At 44.5% G+C, this 22675-nt stretch overlaps 1 protein-coding gene across 1 annotated transcript in view; it reads right to left on the bottom strand.

Annotated features, from left to right (window-relative positions):
• The window catches only part of LOC307263284 (ubiquitin carboxyl-terminal hydrolase 22-like), a 29428-nt gene extending 7660 nt beyond the window's left edge, over positions 1 to 21768 (bottom strand). The window contains exons 1-9 of the mRNA XM_080044409.1: positions 21334 to 21768; positions 20368 to 20400; positions 8975 to 9107; positions 7084 to 7197; positions 6866 to 6967; positions 5458 to 5624; positions 3663 to 3822; positions 3043 to 3148; positions 1761 to 1919 (exon numbers count right to left, since the gene is read on the bottom strand). Coding sequence (XP_079900535.1) covers positions 1761 to 1919; positions 3043 to 3148; positions 3663 to 3822; positions 5458 to 5624; positions 6866 to 6967; positions 7084 to 7197; positions 8975 to 9107; positions 20368 to 20400; positions 21334 to 21453 — 1094 coding nt within the window. The 5' untranslated portion in view covers positions 21454 to 21768. The remainder of the gene's footprint in view (positions 1 to 1760; positions 1920 to 3042; positions 3149 to 3662; positions 3823 to 5457; positions 5625 to 6865; positions 6968 to 7083; positions 7198 to 8974; positions 9108 to 20367; positions 20401 to 21333) is intronic.
• Positions 21769 to 22675: the final 907 nt, after the last annotated feature.

Here is a 22675-nt window from a genome sequence, read left to right as displayed (position 1 = left end):
AGTCTTTGAGAACGTGTTTCTCAAGCCAGGTGGCGCATCAGACCAGGGGCTCATCTCCTGTTTCCAACATGCATCACAAACTGCTTGAGGAAGCTGTTCTACTATGATAATTGGTGATGAAAATAAATAATGTTCAACAAGATGTTACATAGTAACGCGTTACCGGCATCGGACCTCTTTTTTCAGTAACGAGTAATCTAACGCGTTACTATCTCCAAACCAGTAATCAGATTAAAGTTACTCATCAAAGTCACTGTGCGTTACTTTTTCTGTCATTTTCCTTAGTGAAACATTTTACATAACTGCACAAGTGACTGCGATTGCGATTTTATGTAAATAAATGTGCGCGCATGTGTCTCTAAACTCTCCAACTGCTCCAACCGCTCCTCTCGTCTTTTTGGTAGCGCCCCTCGTCTCTGCCATGCAGCGTGTGTGTGTGTGCCTGTGTCTGTGTCTGTGTGTGTGTGTGTGTGTGTGTGCAGCAGCATTACGGCCGAGTCGAACTGTGGCGCAAAACAAAGTTTTCCCCCCGATGAAATATAGCGTCTGCTATGGGGATATTTAGGATTCGGGTACGGTGACGTTGACGTTGAAGAGATAGAAGTGTTTAAAACTTGGAAACTTATAGTCACGTGGCGACCGGTGGCCACACACACCCACCCTGCGTTCCAATACCCGATTGTGTCGTGGGCAAGTGATGGAGAGAGAGAGAGCGGCGGGTGTGTGAGAGAAGCTTCGCCCCTCGTCTCTGACATGCAGCGTGTGTGTCTGTGTCTGTGTGTGTGTGTGTGTGTGTGTGTGCGTGCAGCAGCATTACGGCCGAGTCTAAACTGAACTGTACAAATGACTGGCTCCCTGAGCCGAACAGGAGGTGGAATAAGAGATTAACGGCGATATTTTTTTTATCGCCGATAAGAGTCTGGCGTTAACGCAGCACGTTAACGCCGATAACGGCCCACCACTAATATATATATATATATATATATATATATATATATATATATATATATATATATATGGCATACCCAGCAACCCCTAGTTCTTCACGTACATGAAGTTACTTCGAAAATGTACGAGGGCTTGTGCTTTAAATCTGCATGCAGAGTTTTGGTGCAGCCACTGTGTACGCCAGCCCACCCAACCCAGAGCCCAGCTGGTTATCATTGCCGAGGCCTCCATCACCACGGCAACAGCAACAACTAGTTCTGTGCCTTTAAGAGACTTACTGCAGCAACTAGGGGTGTGTGAGGAGCTGCAGTGTTAAAAAAAGAAAAGAAAAAAAACTCAGAAAGCAAAGGAGGCAAGAAAAAGAGAGGGGGGAGGATGAGAGGAATGCACGGGGTAGAGGGTGAGGGCACGGGGGAGAAGGCTTTAGATGGAGAGGGGAGGGAATGGAATAAGATAAGGAGAGGAGGGAAAAATAAATTGCAAGAATGAAGAGGCGGTGGAGGAGATATGAGCGGTCCCACCTGCTCTGCCCAACCTGCCCACGGTTGAAGATGAGATCCAGGGATAATAAGAGAATTATTATGCCTGCTCACACACCGTGTGTGTGTGACCCCCCGTGTGCAAGTGGAGGGGATCGTGAACCAGTTCTATTTGAGTATCCTACAAGTGGACACGATTGATTGATACCCATGACTTTAAAAGAGGCGGAGGGAAGGAGATATAGAAAAATGAAGGTGTTTTGAATAGATTTGAACAAAAAAAAGCTGACAGGCAGAAAGGCGCCTGGTGTGAGCTGAGGCTTGAAGCTGTACCTGCGTAGGCAGTCTGTGAGCGTGGTGGAGCCCGTCAGGTGGCTCTCTCCATTGACTGTGCTGCCGTCTCCTCCAGGGCTCAGGGGCCAGAAAGGCGTAGAGGAGCCGGGCAGGTCCAGGCTGATGTCCCAGAAGGGATCTATCGTCGTGGAGACCCCACTAGAGAAATAAAAAAAAACAAAGAAATAAAAAAAAAAGCAGGAAAAGACAAGGGAGTCCGACATTTACGACGTTTAATAATCCCGCGTGTGGTCGTGTGCGGGTTTGTGCGCCGCTTATTACAGGCCGTGACGAAAGGATGATGACATAGATGGCAACACATGCACCGTAAAAATTCCAACAGCCGCTGTATTATCCTGATCATCTAAGCCTGCTGGAAGGTTGAGAGTGTGCATGTGCATACTGTATCCACACTGTTCTCCCAGGGCCCATTTGCAATTCAATGGAGTGTTACATCAGATAAAATCGGCTTTACATAAGGAATTTGTATCATTACATCCTGATGGCTATGATGGACTGCAGCCCCACGCAAAATGGAGGCTTCCGGTGTAGAATGTTTGCGGTATAAACACAAATGTTTAAGCACAGTGGATGAGTGTTTGTGATGTAATACTTGATGGTACAAGCAGGCCACCATCAAGACAAGTGGGCTTGCATTTATGAAGGCGAGAAAGCAACTCTGCAGTTATATGGCACCAATATGGTACCATTTAAACTTAAAAAGCCTTAGGAGGGATTATTTTTCTCTTGCTAAAAGCCTTACAGATGTAGCGAATAAGAGATTTTTATAATAATTATACTGTAAAAAGGGTTTTAATTCAACATCACTAGCTTGACTGTGAAGGTCGGTAACATTGCACTGAGCTGGGCTGGGTGCGATGCTTTGCAGTTCAGTGCAGCGTGCTTGTCTTAATGTGACAGGACAGCTCTGGGGGGTCAGGCATGGCTTGGGTTGCTGTCTAGACAACCCCCCCCCCCCCTCTCTCTCTGCAGAGACCATGCTTGCTTTTAAATAAGAGCAGTGGAGAGTGCACACAACCACTGGTTCAAGCACTCTGGGAGGATACAGGGGTGGTGTCCACATTGATCAGCCCAGCAGAATGGAGGACACCGAGGCTAAATGAATGATGGATGAATATGAATAGTAGGAGAACCAGGAAGGAGGGGTAAATGCTCAAGATGAATGGACAACAAACATCTCAGCTCGAAATGTTTATTTTTTACTGTATATTGTTCCTTTGGTGTCTTAATACACAGCCAAACACACAAGACAGACACTTACTGGCAAACTTGACAGGTAACATCCGATTGCAGGCCACCAGTGAAGATTTGGTCAATGATGCAGTTACAGTGGTTTGGATTGTTGGCCTTCTTGCCGTTGTCGTCTCCTGCGGGAGCCACAGAGAGCAGAGTGTTAAAAATACACACACAGATAACGGCAACAATCTCTCTTTGGCACCTCTGAAAGGCTCTGTCCTGCCCTATCTTCTTACTTCACACTTCCGCCCATGCTACTTCACAGCCCCTATGGATTCACAGCCATAGCTAATGGAAAACCAGCTTTACTGCAAGGGTCTGTGGGGGAAGTCAGCCTGTCATCGGACTGCAGTGTGGGGCCGTATTGACATTCCCAACACTGCCTGCTTTGCTGTCCCCACTTGGTACACACAATTCCAGCCTTTCCTTCTGTGCGCTTCCAGTAGGGGTAAGATCTGAGGCGTATAACTCTGTTAACACAATCCGCTCAATCTCAGATGACACAGCTCTCTAATGCGTGAACCCCCCCATTGCAGTCTAACAAACAAGCCGCCATCCCGACCTGACAGAAAATCTTTCAGGGGGGCGGGGGGGGGGGGGGGGGGGGGTGCTGTTTTTTTCCTTATTGGTTATAATATAGCTTACTGATGGTGTCCCCTTTGCAGTGCCGGTGTAGTACATCCAGCGCCGCGATGAGGAACTCGTGGGCGTCTTGCTGCTCGTAGCCGGCGAGGTGACGCGCGTGGGTCCACACCAGGTGCAGCAGCCTGAAGGGAATGTGGGGCGAACGGTGGCCCGAGTAGAACTGAGGAGCAAGGGAAGAAAGAGGGAAGGGTTTAGCCTATTTTTATTCTCCACAGGCCTTACTCTGTGCACTACATGTTATATTCTATCAACTCTTCGCTTGTTTCTCTGCTACGTTTTTGCTCACTGTCATGTAGTTCTGTGAGTTACGGACATTGCTGAACCGTAACTCACATGTTCTGTCCCGTCAAGTTGATTTTCTTTTAAACGCCACTTTCAGATATGTGAGGTATGAATGAATTCCACCATGTGTTACCGAACGGTGGCAGGTTGCCGACACTAATCACATCGCTCCCATAGAGATGAGAGATGTCTGGCTCACGACAGAAAAGGACAAAGTGTCGAAAGGACTAAAAGTGCAGAATTTCTCCCTGGAATTTCAAGTGAGTGACGATCCAGGTCAATGCTAAAGAGACGCCAGGGTAGGAATGGAAAGCAACGTGGTGGGTAGAGCGAAAACTTTGCGCAAGAGCTGGCGAGGTGCAACGCTACAATGAAGTTCCAACCCTGTTCATTTCTTCCACACAAAGTCGCTAACACCTCTCTTTATTCTCCCAGTTCATTCTGAAATCTGACTGAGAAGGGGAAAAACACGCCACGCTGACGTCTCTTGAATCCTACAAGCTCTGCTCCATTTTTACGGATGTTTGAAGGTGCTTGACTAACGAAAGACGCTACAACAGGAGGAAGAAACGGTGGAGAGACATAGCGACTGATCAAAGTGGGCCGCGCCTCTCTGATTTACATCTTAAGAAGCTTTCTGTGTGTGTGTGTGCATGTGCGCGTACATGAGTATGTGTGTATGGAGTGCAGTGTCACAGCTCGACATGGAGGGCGGGTTAAAACAGGACAACTGTAGGAGATGGAAGTGGGGGGGGGGGCTTGGGAATCATACTGTGTGTGTGTGTGTGTGTGTGTGTGTGTGTGTGTGTGTGTGTGTGTGTTTAAATTATCTTTCTTGTGTGACCGACACTCAATTCTCCCTCTCCCACAGCTGAATACTCCATCACTGTCTGCCTCCCTGAGTGATAGAGGTGAGCCATTACCAGCTTCACGTGTTATGTAGCTGTTCAGCCAACCAAGACAGGGCTCTGTGTGTGTGTGTGTGTGTCTGAAGTAGTCATTATAGCACCACTTGCCATCTGTGGGCCCATATATACACTGGGAAGTGAGAGGGTGTGAGGAAAAGCGCAGCAGTGTGGGAGCACACCAGGCAGAAATGACATAACATTCAGGGCCGATGAGTTTTGTAAGATGTAAAATTCTAAACGTTTGTATCAAAAGAGAAATAAATGACTGTGCATTGTGTGCAACATAATTCACATCGAGTGACCAGGGTTCAATGCAAAGTATAATTACTGCACTCTGCCTATTAATTTGTAAAAGTGGCTCTGTACAATCCTTTCAGGCGGGTTTTTCTTTTTTGCCTCCCTCTCTGGACTTGACAAAATAGCGCAACAGTGACTCAGCCTTCTGCAGTGGGTTGGACCTGCTGGAGAGAACATTCTATACTATACGGCTCTCAATTATGGCTTATTCTAAAAATCACACTCTTCCCTTTTCTATTGAGGGATTAAAAAAAAGGAAAATCCATGAAACAAGCTCACACGCGCAGAAACCTGTGCTTGTCCTTTACCTCCTGAAAGAGCTGCGACATCTCACACACCAGACAGGAGTTTGATTGCATCTCGCACTTGTGCCTGTCGGAGAGAAAGAAGTCTCGCAGCAGCGGCGTGTGTGTAAGGGCCTGGACAATACAGTTCATGAAACACGTGTTGCCCAGGTTTATTAACCCTCGTAAACCTGCCGGGAAAAGAGAGAGGAGACAGAGAAAAAAAGAGTATGAGGGCAACATGGCAATCGAGATTAAACGTGACATGAAATGACGCTGTAAAGACCTGAAATCTGTTAATGTAGCTGACATTGAATCGTTAGCCAAAATAACCACAGACATGGAATGCTATCAATTGTTCAAATATAGTATTACAGTCATTTAAAGCAACAAAAAAAACGCCAAATACAACCTAGTTAAAGAGTGTCAATTGTGACAAATTGCCACCTTTCTTACTCCTATGTGATGCTAGACTGAATATTGGTATTAAGTTAATGGTCAACAAAACATTCATCACCTGATGATATCTCTTGGGGCTTTATTTTACATACTTTATAACATTTAATAAGCCAAATTACTATTCAATCATTTAAAAATGTGTGGTCATTCAAATATCACAGCGGTAAATGCAACCTCCCTGTTAATACACACATCACAATATGATACAATTCTTTAACATGAAAGCCACTTGCACTCTAAGACATTTCTTTTCTTTTCATGTGTGGCTAGAAAGTTAACAAAACGGTGTTGGGTCAGGGCTGCCAGAAAATAAAGTGTGTGTGTGCACCCTGTAGCTGATCCCAAAGCTGTGAATGGACTCATTAAGAGTGAGAACCTAAAAGATACAGCCCATCAATGACGGCCAGTAGAACAGGTGAGACACAGCGGGCTCTTGGGGCTAATCCAATTGAGCCGGGGTTTGGTTGTGGAAGAGAGCGCTCGGCCAGAGCTTTTAGCACTTCAGACTGGTCCTAGTGTGTGCACACACATCATTACACACAGTCTATTGCCCAATCAAGGGCTACCAACCGAGCTCTTTAGAGATATTACGGCGTGGAAGGATGGCATGGGGACAGTGGGCAAAGGGAAAGATAAAAATCATTCAAATGTACTAAATCAGAGGCACAATAGAGATGGCAGGAGCAAACCAAAGCAACAGACCACTGAGTGAACAGTACAGAGATAGAGAGACACATGCCCCATCACAGTACAGAGAGAGAGAGAGAGACAGACACAGGCCCCATCACAAAGGGAACTATGTAGTCTGCCTCTTGCAGTGCACTACCTGTGGGACTGCCCAGTGCTATTGACATTGGGTATCACGCTAAAATGCAAGAGTGACCCCAAGTACACTTGCGGTATAGGTCACAAGTACAGAGACACACACACACAGCTAGAAAGAATCCCTTCAGCAGTGCATTCTCTTGCCCACCTATGGTGCAGTTCGTAGTGATTTTCCTCCGCTTTGGATTGTGTCGTAATAATTCTAGCTCCCTCTTGGTGGGCTCCCATGTCGTGTATTTCTCTCCTATGCCTGTGGATACAAAGGACACACACATGTGACGGGAAAATGAGATACTGTATCCGGTGGCCTCCATTTGAAAAAAAACTGTGTTAGGGGTGGTCTTACAGAATAACAAAAAGATATACCTTGCAATTTCCACGCTTTCCTCTGCTCCTCTTTGGCAATCTGCTCCATGTCTTTGTCGTATATGTAGTCTTGACACACAAAACAATATATTCCACCGTATAATAGGTCTATCGCTGAAAGGAGAGGGGGAGAGAGAGGGGGGGGGGGAGAAAAGAGAGATTGCACTGTAATTAGAAATAGATTTTTTTCTCCACCGCAGTAGCACACATTGGGTTTTTTATTTTACTGTCTGTCCAACCCCCCCGACGGGCACGGCTAGCCTGGAGACAAGTGCTCCCTCTCCGCCCTGCATTTTACCAACTCACGGCAATACGTTCCTATCTCATTGCTTTTGCACTGAGCAATTAGCAAGAGATGCGAGGGGGAGCGGTGATGGACTAGGTGATGGACTAGGTGTATTGGTCTTCTCTCCCCGCCCCCACCCCCACCACCACCACCACCTGGGCTTTCAACTAAAAAAACACCAGCAGCCTCTTCCATTCTCAAACTCCAAGGCAACAATACCTCCACTCTGTTGCCGTGACAACCTATTTTTAGCTTTAACCGGACATTTTTCTGTTTTGTGTGTGCTCAGCCAAGCTGCGGAAGTGAGCGAATACATCACGTAGAAAAGAAAAACATAAATAAATGAATGTTATGTTAATGGTATGTAGTCGCCACGGACGGTGCCATGTTTTTATTCATTTTTTATTTGTATTGTGCGTGTGTGTTTACGGGTTTATTTGTGTTTGGAAAAGGAGAACGTACAAAGACATATTTTGAGCAGGGGGGGGGGGGGGGGGAACTATTCATTGGAAAAAAGCGTGACCATCTTTTCCACGTGGTCTTTCTTTTCTTCTGTAAACCGTATAGCACCATTGGTAACTGTGCACTGATTAGGATGCTCCATGCAGCACCCATTGCAGAGAATAGATGAGCACAACACAAGTAGTGGGGATAATAAGAAGATATATAGACTAAGAGAATACTGCACAAGACATGCACACTCATTTGAGTGAAGAATGAGGGAAAATAGGAGGAGAGAACGGGGAGGTGAAAGAAAAGGAGAAGAGGTAGCTAGGAAGACATGAAAGGCATTTCTCGGAGGAAGGTTGTTTTTTTTTAAAGGAAAGGGAGAAGACAAGGACATTAAAAGGAGTCTTGAGAAGAGAGTTTTGCCATCTAGCGATCTTTTACCAGGGGAGTTTGGATTAATTTGATTAGAGATGGGAGGAACAGTGTCAGAGAGGCTCATGTGGAAAGCTCACAGCTAATTAACACTGTAGCCGTGCACATGGGGGGGGGGGGGTTGGTGTGTGTGTGTGTGTGTCAAACTGTTGAAATACATTGAATTATAGCCATTCAGACATCAACCAAGGCACCCTCCTGTCCCCCGTGCTGCCATGCTTAGTCGTCTTCTCCAGGGTAATATCAAATCTTGCCTATTAAGTGTAATTGTCTTATATAGCATAATTAGCATGTTAAGGTTGAAGCTAGGGCTTTCTGGCTGCTGCGGATTAGCAATGTCTACCCCTCCCCTTGCTGCTGTATGAAAAAAGGGGGCCGTACCAACTTAAAACCCATGACATTTGACTGGCTAAGGCGCTCCCACCAGAATGGTAATGTGCTGCTGTTAGCGTGTGGTTCACTTGCCTAAAGTAATGCTGTAATCCTCCACTGATAATAGCTGATGCTGCTGCAGTGGGCCACAAGGGCGAATGTGAATAGGGGCTGAGCTTTGACATAGGCAGGGACAATATATAGAGTTGATCTTTTTAGCTTTATTGTGAGACTTATTTGAAATAGAACTATGATACACAATGTGATGTTCTGACTAACTAAAGCAATTGGTTGATTTGGATTTGCAACAGAAGGGTTTCTCAAGCAGCAGTGAGTGAGTGAGTGCCTTACCTAGATTGTGTCTCTTGTTCTTTGCATGCTCGTGGATGTGTTTCTTGGTAAAACAGCCGAAAAAGACGCAGTAGAGACAAGAGTGGAGTCGGTTCAGGTGGGCACCACACATGTGACAGATGCACGACTTGGCCTGCGGGGCGAAAAGGGAGGAGGTTGGGGGGGACGACAAATGAGGGGAAAAAGCAATTGAGAGGACAAGTCAGTGTGGAGGAGAGAGAAAATCCTCTCCTGCAGGGCAGAGCCCTGAGCTCAAATGTAGAGTGGCGTAGGCAGACAGAGTGCGACTAGCCTGCCAGTTGAATTAGATTGCTATCTTCCAGTCAGTCACACAAACACTTGGGGAGGACAGACACACAGCGCTTGAATAGACCTGATGTGAGGCCAGACTGGAGATTGCAGGGGCCTGTTGACAAATCCAATGCAGTTGGGATGAAAACATATTCCCACACTGAATGCCTCTCTCTAACACATGCAGGGCAGGATGGAATTTAATGCTTGGCAGGCACAGTGGAGAAGGCAGGCTGAAGCGCACACCGACACACGCCAGAGTTTGCGTCAATTTGGTTTGCTTATACGGCACCAAGGAGGTAGACGGAAGATATTGTATATTAGAATGTGCTGACAATTGTTGGCAAACCTAAAAGGAATTAACCCTACAGCAGCTGGCACAATTAAGATGATGGTGATACTTACAGAATACGGCATTATGTAAGAAATGTACAACAACGGTGAAAAAGCGGGGAGAGGCCAGAAAAAAGGGTAGTTACTCTAGTCTAGCACTATAATTCCAACTATGAGCAGAGGGGTAAAATAAGGTAAGGTATGATAAGGGAGAGCAAAGATGAACTGAACGAAGAGTGGAGGACAAGTGTGGACATGGCGAAGACTGTATATTGAAACCTGAGTCAAACATTAAGACACAAGCCGTCTATGAGCCTAATAATGGCTATATGGCTGCTGAACCTTTGAGCCTCAACTGTGGGGGGGGGGAGCAGTCTGGAGGTCACACTGTCCTAACACCGTCATTCACAGTATGCTAGTGGAGAGCTTTACCAGCTGCTCTACCGGTGACATACAAAATAATTAGGATGTGGATGTTCTACCCGGCACGAGCATTTGAAATGCCACGAATTGGGTTAGTTTTAAAACAGTTAGTACACAGACAAATGCAAAAAAAAAATCTTAGCGGTGCATCACACTACTGAGCAGTTGTTTTGTAATGTGAGGCAAAGTACAGCAGAAAGTAGTCTGAGAGCCAGTGCTTTCAGAGAGAGAAATTGAATCAGAGAGGAAAGACAGACGGAGAGCGATCTAATCAAAGCATTCAGGGTGCAAGGCTGCCTGCCGCAACGTGTCGCCCACTCTCACAGAGAAACACACAGGGTAAGGAGCTGTGAAGAGAAACAAAAATGGAAAAAGAAGCAAAGCATTGGCTTGAGAGATTTACCAGTTTTGCAGTATCTGGTAACACTGTGTGAAACCAGCTCTACACTCCTACACACCTAAAGCTTGAGCTATTGGACATGAACTCAACGGCCCCCTGTGCTGTATTGTCTGCCTATTGCCATCTTTAGACGAGAAACACAATAGTATAACCAAACACCACCTGAACAACATTGAAGTGCATTGTTGCAGACTCGGTTTCACTTCCTTCTCTCTGAATGACACATCTAAAACTAATAACACTGTTGTGGTATACTCAAGCAACGCCTATCTTAGGGAACTCAAATGTCTCATAGCCACACACATTGAAGTTACAACATCTTGTCTTATTTTTCCTTAGGGTCAAGACAAATACAAATGTGGATGGAAGAGTCTGAATATCTGGAAAACTGAGATAGCTCATGTATGGGAGTGGGCGGAATTTTGCACGAACTGGGTGGATTCAGGATTTATAATAACGGTCCTATGCAGAACTCTTTATTTGTATGGACAAGTTATCAGAGGGGACAGAAGGAATTCATATTAATTTGCCGGTGTGAGAGTTTGCTAGGGGGTTTGGTTGTTGCTTTTATGCACTGCTGCAGAGATAGGAAGCAAAAAAAAACTCACCGGCGGGTCTGTGTTTTGGCTGAGCATTAGTCTGTGTGGGCTAGATTGTGATGACAATGCAGTAGAGGGGATATTCAGGGTAGCAGACCCTAAGCTTTGTTTGTATTCATATTGGCCTGTTGGCCGGCCGGCCTGGCTCTGAATGGGCGTGTGAGAGATGGGGCAGCACCAAATCAGCGAGGGGAGGGGTTGCCTTTCCAACAGGGAGCTATGGTGAGTGATGGGATGAAACTAAGTTTTGACTGTAAATAGAACCAAGAGACCTCTAGAGTAGACTCTGGAGATGGAGTCTAAAAGAAACACTACGTGCCCTCGCAAAAAAAAGATGTAGAAACAGGATCATTTAGGGGATTTTCAAAATATGTTCTAGTTACCTGCCTCTTTAAGCCCATCTCCTAAGCAGTGATGTTGTTAGTCCCTCCCCACCCCTCCTTCATCAAACTCCTCTCCATGACCAAAACAAGAAACCCTGCTAATGCCACGCCTTAACAAGATCCTCTGTCTATGTATGCTTCTCTGGCCGTAGCTCTGCTTCTCTGGGTTCTCTCTCACCACGGTTCACAGGCTGTCTGTCTATTGCTCAGTGTCAGCAGTGTACTGCATTCCTATCTGCGCCCAGGGCTTTTAATGTTCTATTAGATCAGCTATTGATCAGTCGCTGGCTCAGATGACTGGAACAAGTGTCAAACAGGTAGCAAGCTCACGGTCCGTGCTGCGCTAAGGCTGCAGCTCCCATCTGGGGATGCACTCTCTCTCTGAGGCAATTTAGGCTGGGCTCAGTGTCCAGTGGAATGACCCCCTAATGGAAGAGAGCTGTTGATTGATGGAAGAACAGATGCGGAAAGGCATTAGCTGGATGAATAGATCTCCAAAGCATCTTTAGCACCATAGATAAGATAGCTTTATATGCTTTGTGGGTCCACCAAGTCTGTGGGTGACGTCAGACCCGTGTCCAACAACTTAAAAAAGGTAGAGTCAGCGATTATGGAGAGTGTTGTCAAAATTAGTCAATATCAGTGAAATATCTCCTCACAAATTGCTACAAATCTGTATTGTGTGCGCGCGCTAAAACAGATCTGGTGTTACTACACAGCCTAGGCTCTGTAAATTACTATGTAAACAAGGAGTATGTAAACAAAAGGGGGCCCACTGTAGCTAGCAACACACCCGTTTACAGAGCCTTTGTTTTGTTTTTTTCAGCGTATGCACAGTATGGTAAGAGATCGTGGGGAGATATCCACTGAATTGGACAAAAAGTGATTTTGACAACAACCAATCTCAAGAATGGCTGACCCTGTATGGATCCACAAATGTTGTAGATCCAACTGCATTCCTAAATAAAGTAACTTTCATTGCCTCATACGCAGTTCCTCCGGGCACCTCCCACATTCTTTCGATCTGACTGCGTTACACCCCCCCCCCCCCCAGCATTTAGGTTAATGCAGTCATATATTCAGACGGAGAGGGTAATGTGATGAGCTGTAACTGAGTAGGAGAGAGAGACAGAGAGAGAGAGAGAGAGAGAGAGAGAGAGAATGACGATTATGATGTGGACAAAGGTCCGGCTCTAGTGAAGCACGGTCGCTCGGGCTGCTGCAAAGAACAGGGATGGGGAGGGGAGAGAGTCAATACTGAGTATGGCTATGAACGCAGTGACTCACCACGCCGCCTCTCTCACACACACACACACACACACACACACACACACACACACACACACACACACACGATGAGCGTGGGCCTGCTCCTCCACACGTACATGCTCATACATCAAGAAAATTAACAATGGCATGTCATGCATAGTGCACACTATAAATATGCATAAGACCACGCAGAGAGTCTCCACAAGCACACAAACACACAGGGTCTATTCTGATTCTATGTAGTATGGGCAAGCCGAGTGAGGCTGGGGATGGACATGGGGATGCTACAGAGCCCCATGGGGCTTCAGCCTGTCAGGGCCTTGGCAGGACAATGCTGTTACCCCCACCCCAACCCTTCTCACTCCCCAATACTATCTCCACATGACAATGTCTTGCTTGCAAAATTCCTTCTCAGTTATCAGCCCAAGAGACACACACACACAATGTGAATCTTAGCCTAGACTAGTATACCATTTTCACTTGCATCCTCCATCAACTCCAGTGTAACCTCTGTTGACAATGACAAACTGTGTGGTCAATGTTTGACAGCGTATTCCCACTTCATCAAAATGAATCCAAGTTGCTGGAGAGAGATGGGGGGGCGGGAGGGGAACTCAACTGAGATACTCACGTTTAAGTAGCTTTGATGCTATGAGCAAAAATTTAGTGGTGGTTGCTAACGGTGTCAAATATGTTGTGTTCAGGTCGGCTCGGTAATATTAGGCAAATGTCTATAAAAGGTCATCATGATGTGTTCAAATGTAACACAAAATAAATATTGTTTTCGCGAGAAACTTGAATAATATGGTTGGTGAAAAACTTGTTTTCCCAGCAATCGGTAAGGACTCAAATTGTTAAGGAGACTCGATAATGGTATCGATATCAATAAAAAGTAGCGATCTCCATCCCTACTTGAGATGCAGTATTGAGCCTTCAGCCCTATTTTGAAAATATGTGCAGTGCAAAACAGGCTCATTGCAGCCACCAATGCAGGCCTAAGACTCACATACTGACTTGCTCATTGTTTATGACAATTGTCTGGGCTCAGATTGCAAAGTAATGACACAAATGCTCATATTTTCTCTATTTTTGAATTGTATTCCTTGATTTTATTTCAATACATTTTAAACTTTTAAGCCTGACCTATTGTGTTACTATTTTGTTGATGCAATCGGGGAACGGTGGGGCTTGAAAATATTCCCACCTCCAAAGTGGGGAATGACAAAAAAAGTTTGAGAACCACTGGTGTACACTGACCAATTGACAAACATGTATGGCAAGAGGGAAGATCATGCAGACGGCAGTGTGTTTTGTCTGCACAGGTGCACAGCCTAGCACCAGTCTATCAAAAAGCCTCTTGATCATCTGGCTAATCTTGCAGCTACCAGATGCCCACAACCAGCCATATCAGACACTGACTCAAGTCTCCTCAGATCACAAGTTGGTTTCTTCTTAATCCCTACAACACCAATCAGGATCCACAGAGCCTTACACATTACCTCCAGGAAAATCCATGAGCACTAGCTACAGAATGGAGGCACAGAGGGGCTATTACTACAGAGTCTTTACAATTAAAGATGACCTGAGTAGATATATAAAGTAGTAATCTGAGTAGATATATAAAGCAGACTTAAGTATTGAAATCGCAACAATGTCACATTCTTCACCCTTTTCAAGGGAAGGACAGAGAACCATTAATGGATAGAATGCCTTGTCCTGAGAAAAGCAAGTCACTTGGGCCCAAGGTTTTAACAATAGGACATAATTGAGTGTCCACTAGAGGAGATTGATTGCCTCTTCGTTTTGGGCTTGGCCAGCCCCTAGAGAGTGATTGACAGCTCATTAGCCAGATGGTGGTACTAAGGGAGGGCTGGCTCAGGCAAAGATGACCAGCCCGCTCTGTGGGAGTGATGTCTTTCCAGAGTATGTTGGGACAGTCCAATGAGATGAGAGCTGGACGCAGCTCACACAGAGATGAGCTTAATCAAAACGCAAAGTCATGCCTATCCTCAGTCACATACACACATATCCAAATGTAAGACCATTTCTCTTTATTCATTCAATCTGAAGACTACCAACCAAATAGACGAACAACCACCTACAAACCAATAAATGTACAGTATAGTTACGACGTCAAGGAAAGTGTTTCAAGGGCCTTGAAGAACTGCAATGTGAAACCAAACCTAGCAATAAGGCCTAGCATCCAATCAAATCTTATTATCTGATATGGGCGGGCCAGAACCCTATTCATAGGGCACTTTGGCCCGTGTAACCGGATGACGATGTCTAAGTTGTGATAGTAAGATATCAAAGATGCGGATACGTTGTTTGAGTTTGAAACAGCTCTGGTCTCGACACCTAACGAATTGGAAGACGGCACTTAAATCTTTCATTAACAAGAAAAAGGAATGTTCTCTTTTGCCGACCGACTACGGCAAAATTTTAATTTACCAGTTAACCCAGCTGTTCGCTAAACGTACAGGGCTTAATACATCACCTTGTGTATTGCTCTGATTGGATGTAGTGCTATCCAATTGTGTGCAGTGGTATTTGAAATGCATGCGTCTATTGCTCGTGGCCAAACCCTACATCGTTCTAGATGTGGGTCTGGATGTCCATGCTACGCGATAGGAACACCACAAGGTGACACACTGGACCCACAATCCCTCTGGAAGGAGGTTAAAGACCCTTGTGCCATTTGTTTAATCTGAGTCACTGAGCCACAGTCACTGTGACTGACGGACTGAAAGCCACATCAGACAAGACCTGGGAGTGACGGAGAGCGCACAGACATGGAAGAAATGGGTCTGGGACTGGAGCCAGAAAGCAACATCTGACATCATCAGACCCAATGAGTATAGTCTATGAGGAAGAGGGGGATGAGGTAAAAGAAGAATGGGAAATGAGAGGATTAGAGGCTTGGCTTTCAGTTTCACAGGATCAACAAAATCAGATGGAAAACCTCTAAATGTAAACGATCTGGCAGATTAACAATGTGGTGAATGTTTTGTATTACTTCAAAAATTGTAACGTCGACTACAGTATAATACAAGATAGAAATACAAGCATTTTTCCGCAGATATGTAATGGGATGATAATTAAGTGGCAATGAGAATGGTGGTTCCCAAAGAGAAAAAAAGTCAGGAATGCAAGAAGAGGGGGAAGAAAATAGTGTGGGAGTGAGTGCGGAAGAGAAAGAAGCGAGGGCTATGGAGGAGGCTGGAGCAATGGATCCCGATGCTACACAAACGTATGCTGATGAGTCAGGGGGCAGGCCTGTGATGTGAGCGGAGAGACTGATCTGACAAAGATCTGCTCGCAGGCAGCACACAGGAATCAACCGCTCTCTGGGATTGGCCGTGCCTCAGAGCATTCTGTGTATTTGTGCGTGTATTTGTGTGTGTGCGTGCGCAGTGAAAGAACAAGAAGGGAACAGGAGTGACAGAAGGCAAGCAAATGAGCCATCCTTGAAAATCTATCTATTTTCCTTCGTCTGAAAAATCCCAGCAACGCCTAGCAAACGATTTCTCTCACATCTCCCCCTCCGTCACAAGCAGAAAGAGGCTTTGCGCTTGTGGGAAAGGGGGTGTGGGGGGTGTTAGGGTTCCTCTGATCATAAATAATTTATCTAAACTAGAAGATAAAAAAAAAAGTGAGTTCACTCAGTGCTCTAATCACAACCCTTAGCCCTTTAATCAAAGTGACAGCTAATTCTTCAAAGCTGTTATGGCTGTGCCAACTCTGCCAACCCCACCCGACCCCACCTTCATCTTGTCCAATTTCCACTCAACCTGAGATAATAGCTCCAGTTTAACTGCGTGAAAGATTCCTTCACGGTTGCAAATATAGCAAAATGAGAAAAAAAACTTGTCTATTCTGCTGGATGGAGCAGTAGGCAAAATAAATAACCATGACCTTCATGATTATTCACACTACCCTTCCATAGCCATTCACAAACTATAAATCATGAATATGGCTAAGTTGAGTCTATAGAAAAATCAATTCAATGGTTCAAAGCAAGGATATGTTTCTACTTTCTATCCACTACTATGAGCTAGCTATGCTGACATTCTTCTTTGCGAGTCGGCTTGAATGCCATTTGGATAAAAAACTGTTGGAACATGAAGCTCAATTAAGAGAGGAAACAAAAGAAAATCTGTTCAGAAAACTAAGGCTCAAGTGCCGTACTCACGACACAGTAATACTACATTAGTAGACGGTGGTCCAAGGGAAGGAATACACAGGAAGGGGAAGTACAAATCAGAAAAATAGTTCCTCCTCTGCAACCTGAAACAGCCAAACTGACAGTGTGTGCAGCCCCTCTGGCTGCATGGCAGGGCCAATCAAAACAAGTGTACATAATGGCCACCCTTGGCGCCAAGCACACCTGGACCGGAATATAATGAAGCAAGCAGAGATGCAGAAAGGAACCTCATGTAAGACTTAGAAGATAAAGTTCATGTGCATTAACATTCAAGTAAAAGCAAACAAGCCAATCCATATTTGGTTAAATTGCCATCTCACCTCGTGGGACATCCCCGCTCAATTCGCATGTTATTGTTAATGGGGCATTTTTTAATCATACACAATTATAAAATTATTTATCTGTAGTTACTTGTGTTTAGGACTATTAAAAGGACCATCGGTGTCAAGGTCTGAGGAGTCCCAAGACAATATCTAAATGATCACCAAGCTAAAGCCATTGTTTATAACGGACATCTGTGTGCCAGTTCCAGTGTACACACACACTAGCATGTTGGTGTGCACCTACGTGCTCATTCCAAGCTCCTGGGATACTTCATCAAGGGCCAACAATGCCAAAAGAATCATTATCCTAATGATTCCTAATACGGGATGGCAGGTCCCAGTCCACGCAGGGATGTTAATGTCGTATCTGCAAAACTCCCATCTCTGCCATTCATTCTGCCATTTGCTAACCATGTGGGCTTTAGATTGTGCATGCAGAGCAGGTGACACATCTTCCACCAAGGTTCCCTGCACATTGCCTGGGAATTGATTTTAGCCTGAGGTGGAGAGGGGGGTGACGGCTTGCAGGAAAGGCTGCCGAGGACTGAGTACAGAAAAGAAAAAAGAAAAGGGATGAGAAGCAGCTATCGGGGGATAAAAGGCAGCGGCTAATGAGACACAGTCTGAACACAATGTAAAAAATCCATCTTTTCCATCCCTCTGCCTCTTTTACTACAGTACTTGCTTCTTATTTGTCTCTACAGAAATGCTTGAAGCAGTGCAGTGATACGGGCTTGTTTTTTTTTTGCATGGCAGCATTTGTGTACGTGATTTATATTTCACAATGTTCAGATATCAGGATGTGATGTCAAAGGCCACTATAGTCTTCAGACTCACAATTCAGTGCTTTACCAAAAAACCGAAGACTCCCTCATCTCAGAGTACACTGGCAGAATACCACTGGATTGAATTTACACCTGCTCTGCATGTCAGATTAGTTAGATCAGGGGTGTCCAAACTACGGCCCGCTTTTTATTGGCCCGCGGCCGATTTTAAAAATATAATGTAATATGGCCTTTTTTAATTTTTAAATAATCTAAATGCGCTTATTATATTACAGAGAAATATGTCCCATAAAAGAAAAAGAGCACCAAGGCCATCCCAGAGGACCCTGCATAATATTTAAATTTAAATTAATATTATTATGGAAAATCCATGTGTCCTTCTCCAATAGCTTCTAATTCATCTGACAGTGTTTACATTTTTTTTTCATACAAAATTCTTCAGCTTTAGCCTCTTAATTTCCCTCTCAAAGTGCACCAGATTCATGCATTTCACTTTAAAAACTTAAAAAAATCTCCCGGGGGGGCATACCCCCGGACCCCTCTTGGAGGGGCGGGATCTCAGCTGGCTACTATTTTCACCAAGCTGGACATTAGACGTAAAAGCAGAAAACACTGGGTGTATCAATGGCATTTAACAAGAGGGGGGATGTATCTTTTTAATGTGCAAGTAAAGTGTTGCCGTGAAGAAGGATTACAATTTACGAAGACACTATGAAACTAAACATCAGAGCAGCTACATGTCCTGATAAATGTGTTATTTTTGCAAAGTGGCCCGGCCCTTAGTAGATTTTTCTGTATGTGGCCCTCAGTGAAAAATGTTTGGACACCCCTGAGTTAGATGATAAATAAAGCCTTCAGGGAGGGGAGTGTAAGACGCAAGACTCACACTCCCTTATAAACCATCCTGGTGTGCAATTAGGCAGGCAGTATGGAGAAGACCTCATTCAGGAGGCACTGTTGTCCTCTCTTTGTATCCGTCACCTGTACCATTAGTCAAGTGTACACACACACAAAGTAAAAAAAGGATGGATCCCTGTCAGCAAAACTTGATTTAATCAACGTGTGTCGACAACTTACTATAGTAAATAGTAGTCAGTGACGGAACAGCATGACCACGTCTGAGGCACAATGTTTTAAAGAACAGAAAAATAAGTGTATTGCATATACACTTATTTAGCTGCATTTCTACAATACATGAACAAAAACACAGGCTTAGCCTTCACAGCCCTGTAAAAATTAATTATTTAAACTAACTTTCACTTCAAGAAAAAAATAACTGTAGTGACTGAAGAGAACGATGACATGGACTGATGGAGGATAAAGCTTAAAAATACAATGCAATCCAGAATGAAACCATATAGACATAGACAGCTTTAAAAGAGTAAAAAGTAGAAAGACACCCGATCATGAGAGCACAAACATACTAGTTTGAATCCAAAATAGTGCAATAGTGACTGTGAGTAGGAAACCTAACAAGCTTCAAACCTGGAGGACACGTATTTATGCAGCACATCACCAGGTTTCATGGCATGGCTTTAAAAATCAGGGCAGATACATTTCCCCATACCCAAGGGGTAAAGTCCAGGTGAAAAGCAGTTGCTGCTGACGCACTGGCTGTGGAAGACGTCATATTTCCAAAAATAAAAAGGGTGTGTAAGGTTGGCTATGAGGCTTTAAAAAAAACTGATAATGCTTCTCCAACAGTGACAGGTCAAATTTGCAACAGATAAAGACGCCTAGGGGCTCAAGGAGAACCCCTGTGCGTGATAGAAAGCACCCCTGACAGACTGAGCTCCCGTTGACTGCATTCCTGTCCAGTACGGTGTGAGGAATAAACTAAACAGTCCAAATTAACAATAATGAAAGGCTGGTAAAATTGTTGCAGTGTCATTGGACTATACTGTCTGAAACCCTTTTAGGACCGTTTAAACTGTCTATTTTCAGATGCTCTCTCTTACAGTTTAATTCAATTGTAGTTCAGTGTGTAAATAGGAATAATAAAGACAATGTGAATGCGGTTTTCCAAACCCAAAGCATTCCCCTAGGTTACAGCACTGTACAATCCAAAGGGCCATCGACCATTTTTGCAATAGCTATTTGCTATGACATACCCTGCAATGTAAGTGAGCTATGCTTTTGGCTGTTCTGTTGGCAGTCCTGCCCCCCCCCCCCTCCCCTCCCACCCAGCAAGTGATCTTACTGGCTGTAACAGTGTATTACAGCAGTTACAAGGATGGGAGCTGAATTCTTCTGCTACGTAGGCTTGCATCCAATATTCAGTCCATTAAATGAAAAAGGCACTGAGGCAGGTGAGCAAGAGGAGAGAAAGCAAGTCTTGAACTACCTACAGTATGACAGTAAAGAGAGGGGATAAACAACTCACCAGCTCTGTCCATCCTGCATCACCCTGAAGCACCTATTTTATCACAATGACATAAACACGTATGACATAAGAGAAGCATGGATATCTTTTTTGACAATCTACAGTGAAATTAAAGTTGCTTTTACCAAAATGAACATAATGGGTAAAAAAATAAACATCAAAACAAGTTTATGTTAACGGAAAAGAAAGAGAAAGGGTGGTAAACGACAGACACTGCAACACAGTCCAGGGATGACATCATATTGTAGAGAGCTATTCGGAGCTGTGTAGGCCGAGCAGGTGTGGGATAAGTGAGCGCCCCCCCCCCAAAAAAAAAGCATAACAAAAAAAATTGGCCATTATGAGTAATCAGCTGAGATCCCAGCATCCACACTTATGTGGGATTGACAAGTGCAGGGGGGAAAGACTGACCTGGGATGCCCAGGAGAGAGCCGCTAGTGAGCGAGTGTGCGTTTGAGTCTGTGTGGAACGGTGTGGAGACACAATGGGTTCAGTTGGTGTGGTAATGTTAGCCCATAATGTAGCCCACAACTCTACTCTCAAGTTTAGCCATCCGGCTAACTGCTCCACATCTATCAAACTGAACCGCGCAGCTAACGCTACTCGACAGACACTTGTCAAAAAGATTAAATACACACTGCTTCGGCCACTAAATACGAATTAAATGTTGCAGTTGAGGGTGCAAAGAGGCAACCACTCTCCGCATTTCACCAAGCATGTCCCGCTGTAGCTAACTTACCGGTGATACAGTCTATGGTGATAACCTAGCCTGGGCTAACCCTCTGGTGCTAGCAACGTTGCTGCTGCATGAGTACAGTTTACGCTAAGACACGCTCGTTTAGTCCAGTGACTTGTGCTTCATGTGGGACATCATTACCATTCCGGCTCCGTGTCTGTCTGTGCCACATTCACTTTATTTCACTTTTGTTTTCTGAAGCTAACGGTGTAGTTCCTGTGTATTTTTACCTTGCGTCTCCTCGTCTCAGCAGTACCACTCCAAACAAAGCATTGGTATATGACTCGAAGGTTTTGTTTCCAATTATCCACCTTATAACCGTTCACATGGGAGCACCCGGCCGGACTCATGACAGACAAAACATTCAGTTTGGGGTTTATAGGTGACAATGAAACGTCTCCTGGATGAATTCACTTGGCTGGCTAGCTAGCTAGCACGAAGTGTCTGTCCAGAAATGGTTTCCGTTTGGAAATGGGACAATCGATGTAGTATCCAAAAATGCTCTTCGGGCATCTGACAAACACGGTGTTTGATTAACCGGCCACAAGTCTGTTCGTGGAGCCAACTAACAGAAAAATCACTTCACTGTAATCTCTGCTCCCCCTCGCTGTTTTGACAGTTGGCTTTTCCCTTAACGTTAGCTCCACTTCCACTCTCACGATTAGTTAGCTTTCTTTCTCTAGTTAGCCTGCTACTAACAGCATTCAACTACAGCTTCACAATGCCCGCCCAGCGTGCACCGTGATTTGCCGACACAAAGACATTACGTCACCACGTTGGTTTATGAGCACGCTGGGTGCGTTTGGTTTGGAACCCCGGTGTGTTCCGTAAAGGTGAGTGTTGGATTTTAGTCATGGGACGCATCGGAAATATGGATACGAAAACCGACGAAAACACTGCCTGAGAAGAAAAACAATAAAACACCTCCCGTGCAGGATAGCCCTGAATATGTAACCAATCCAAAAATTTATAAAATGTTATTTTGAATAGTTCACAGCTGTGCTTTTTCTTATATTGTCGATAGGAACCCAATTGTTATTGTCTTTACTTTGCATCAACAATTGTATTAGAAGAGGCTAATTAGGCTGGAAGTACATCTCTTTGATTATGATCAATGAAAGCCCACCACCTAGTGGTTATATGGCGTATGAAGCCTGAGACTCCACTTCATAGTCAACTTGATATACACAATTTGTGTTGAAAAGTAACCCTAATGAGTCCTTTATCTATGAAAATAAACAGGTGTGTAAATGTTTGGTCTAGTTTGGATTATGGTGGACGTGGACAGTGTATGTAGGCCTACTGTGTAAGCAAGCCGGATGTTAAATGATAATTTCATCAATTCGATTTGACTTTGGAAAGATATGCACCAGTGGCAACAAGCCAACATATTATATGATAAGGCAGAACACTGTTTACAGGGACTTCCGCAGAGTCAACTTGGAAGTGAGAAAAGTGGTGACACATAGAAGACATTTTCAGACTTTTAACATTAGCAAAAATAGTTATACTGCAGTGCAGAAATGCACAATACTTTGACAGAAGTTAAAATACAAAAGTAAAAGTGTTCAC

Source organism: Ammodytes marinus, assembly GCF_949987685.1.
Source record: "Ammodytes marinus genome assembly, chromosome: 16".
Lineage (NCBI taxonomy): Eukaryota > Metazoa > Chordata > Actinopteri > Uranoscopiformes > Ammodytidae > Ammodytes > Ammodytes marinus.
The sequence above is the reverse complement of the archived record's forward strand: the minus strand, read 5'-3'. Positions and strand labels throughout refer to the sequence as shown.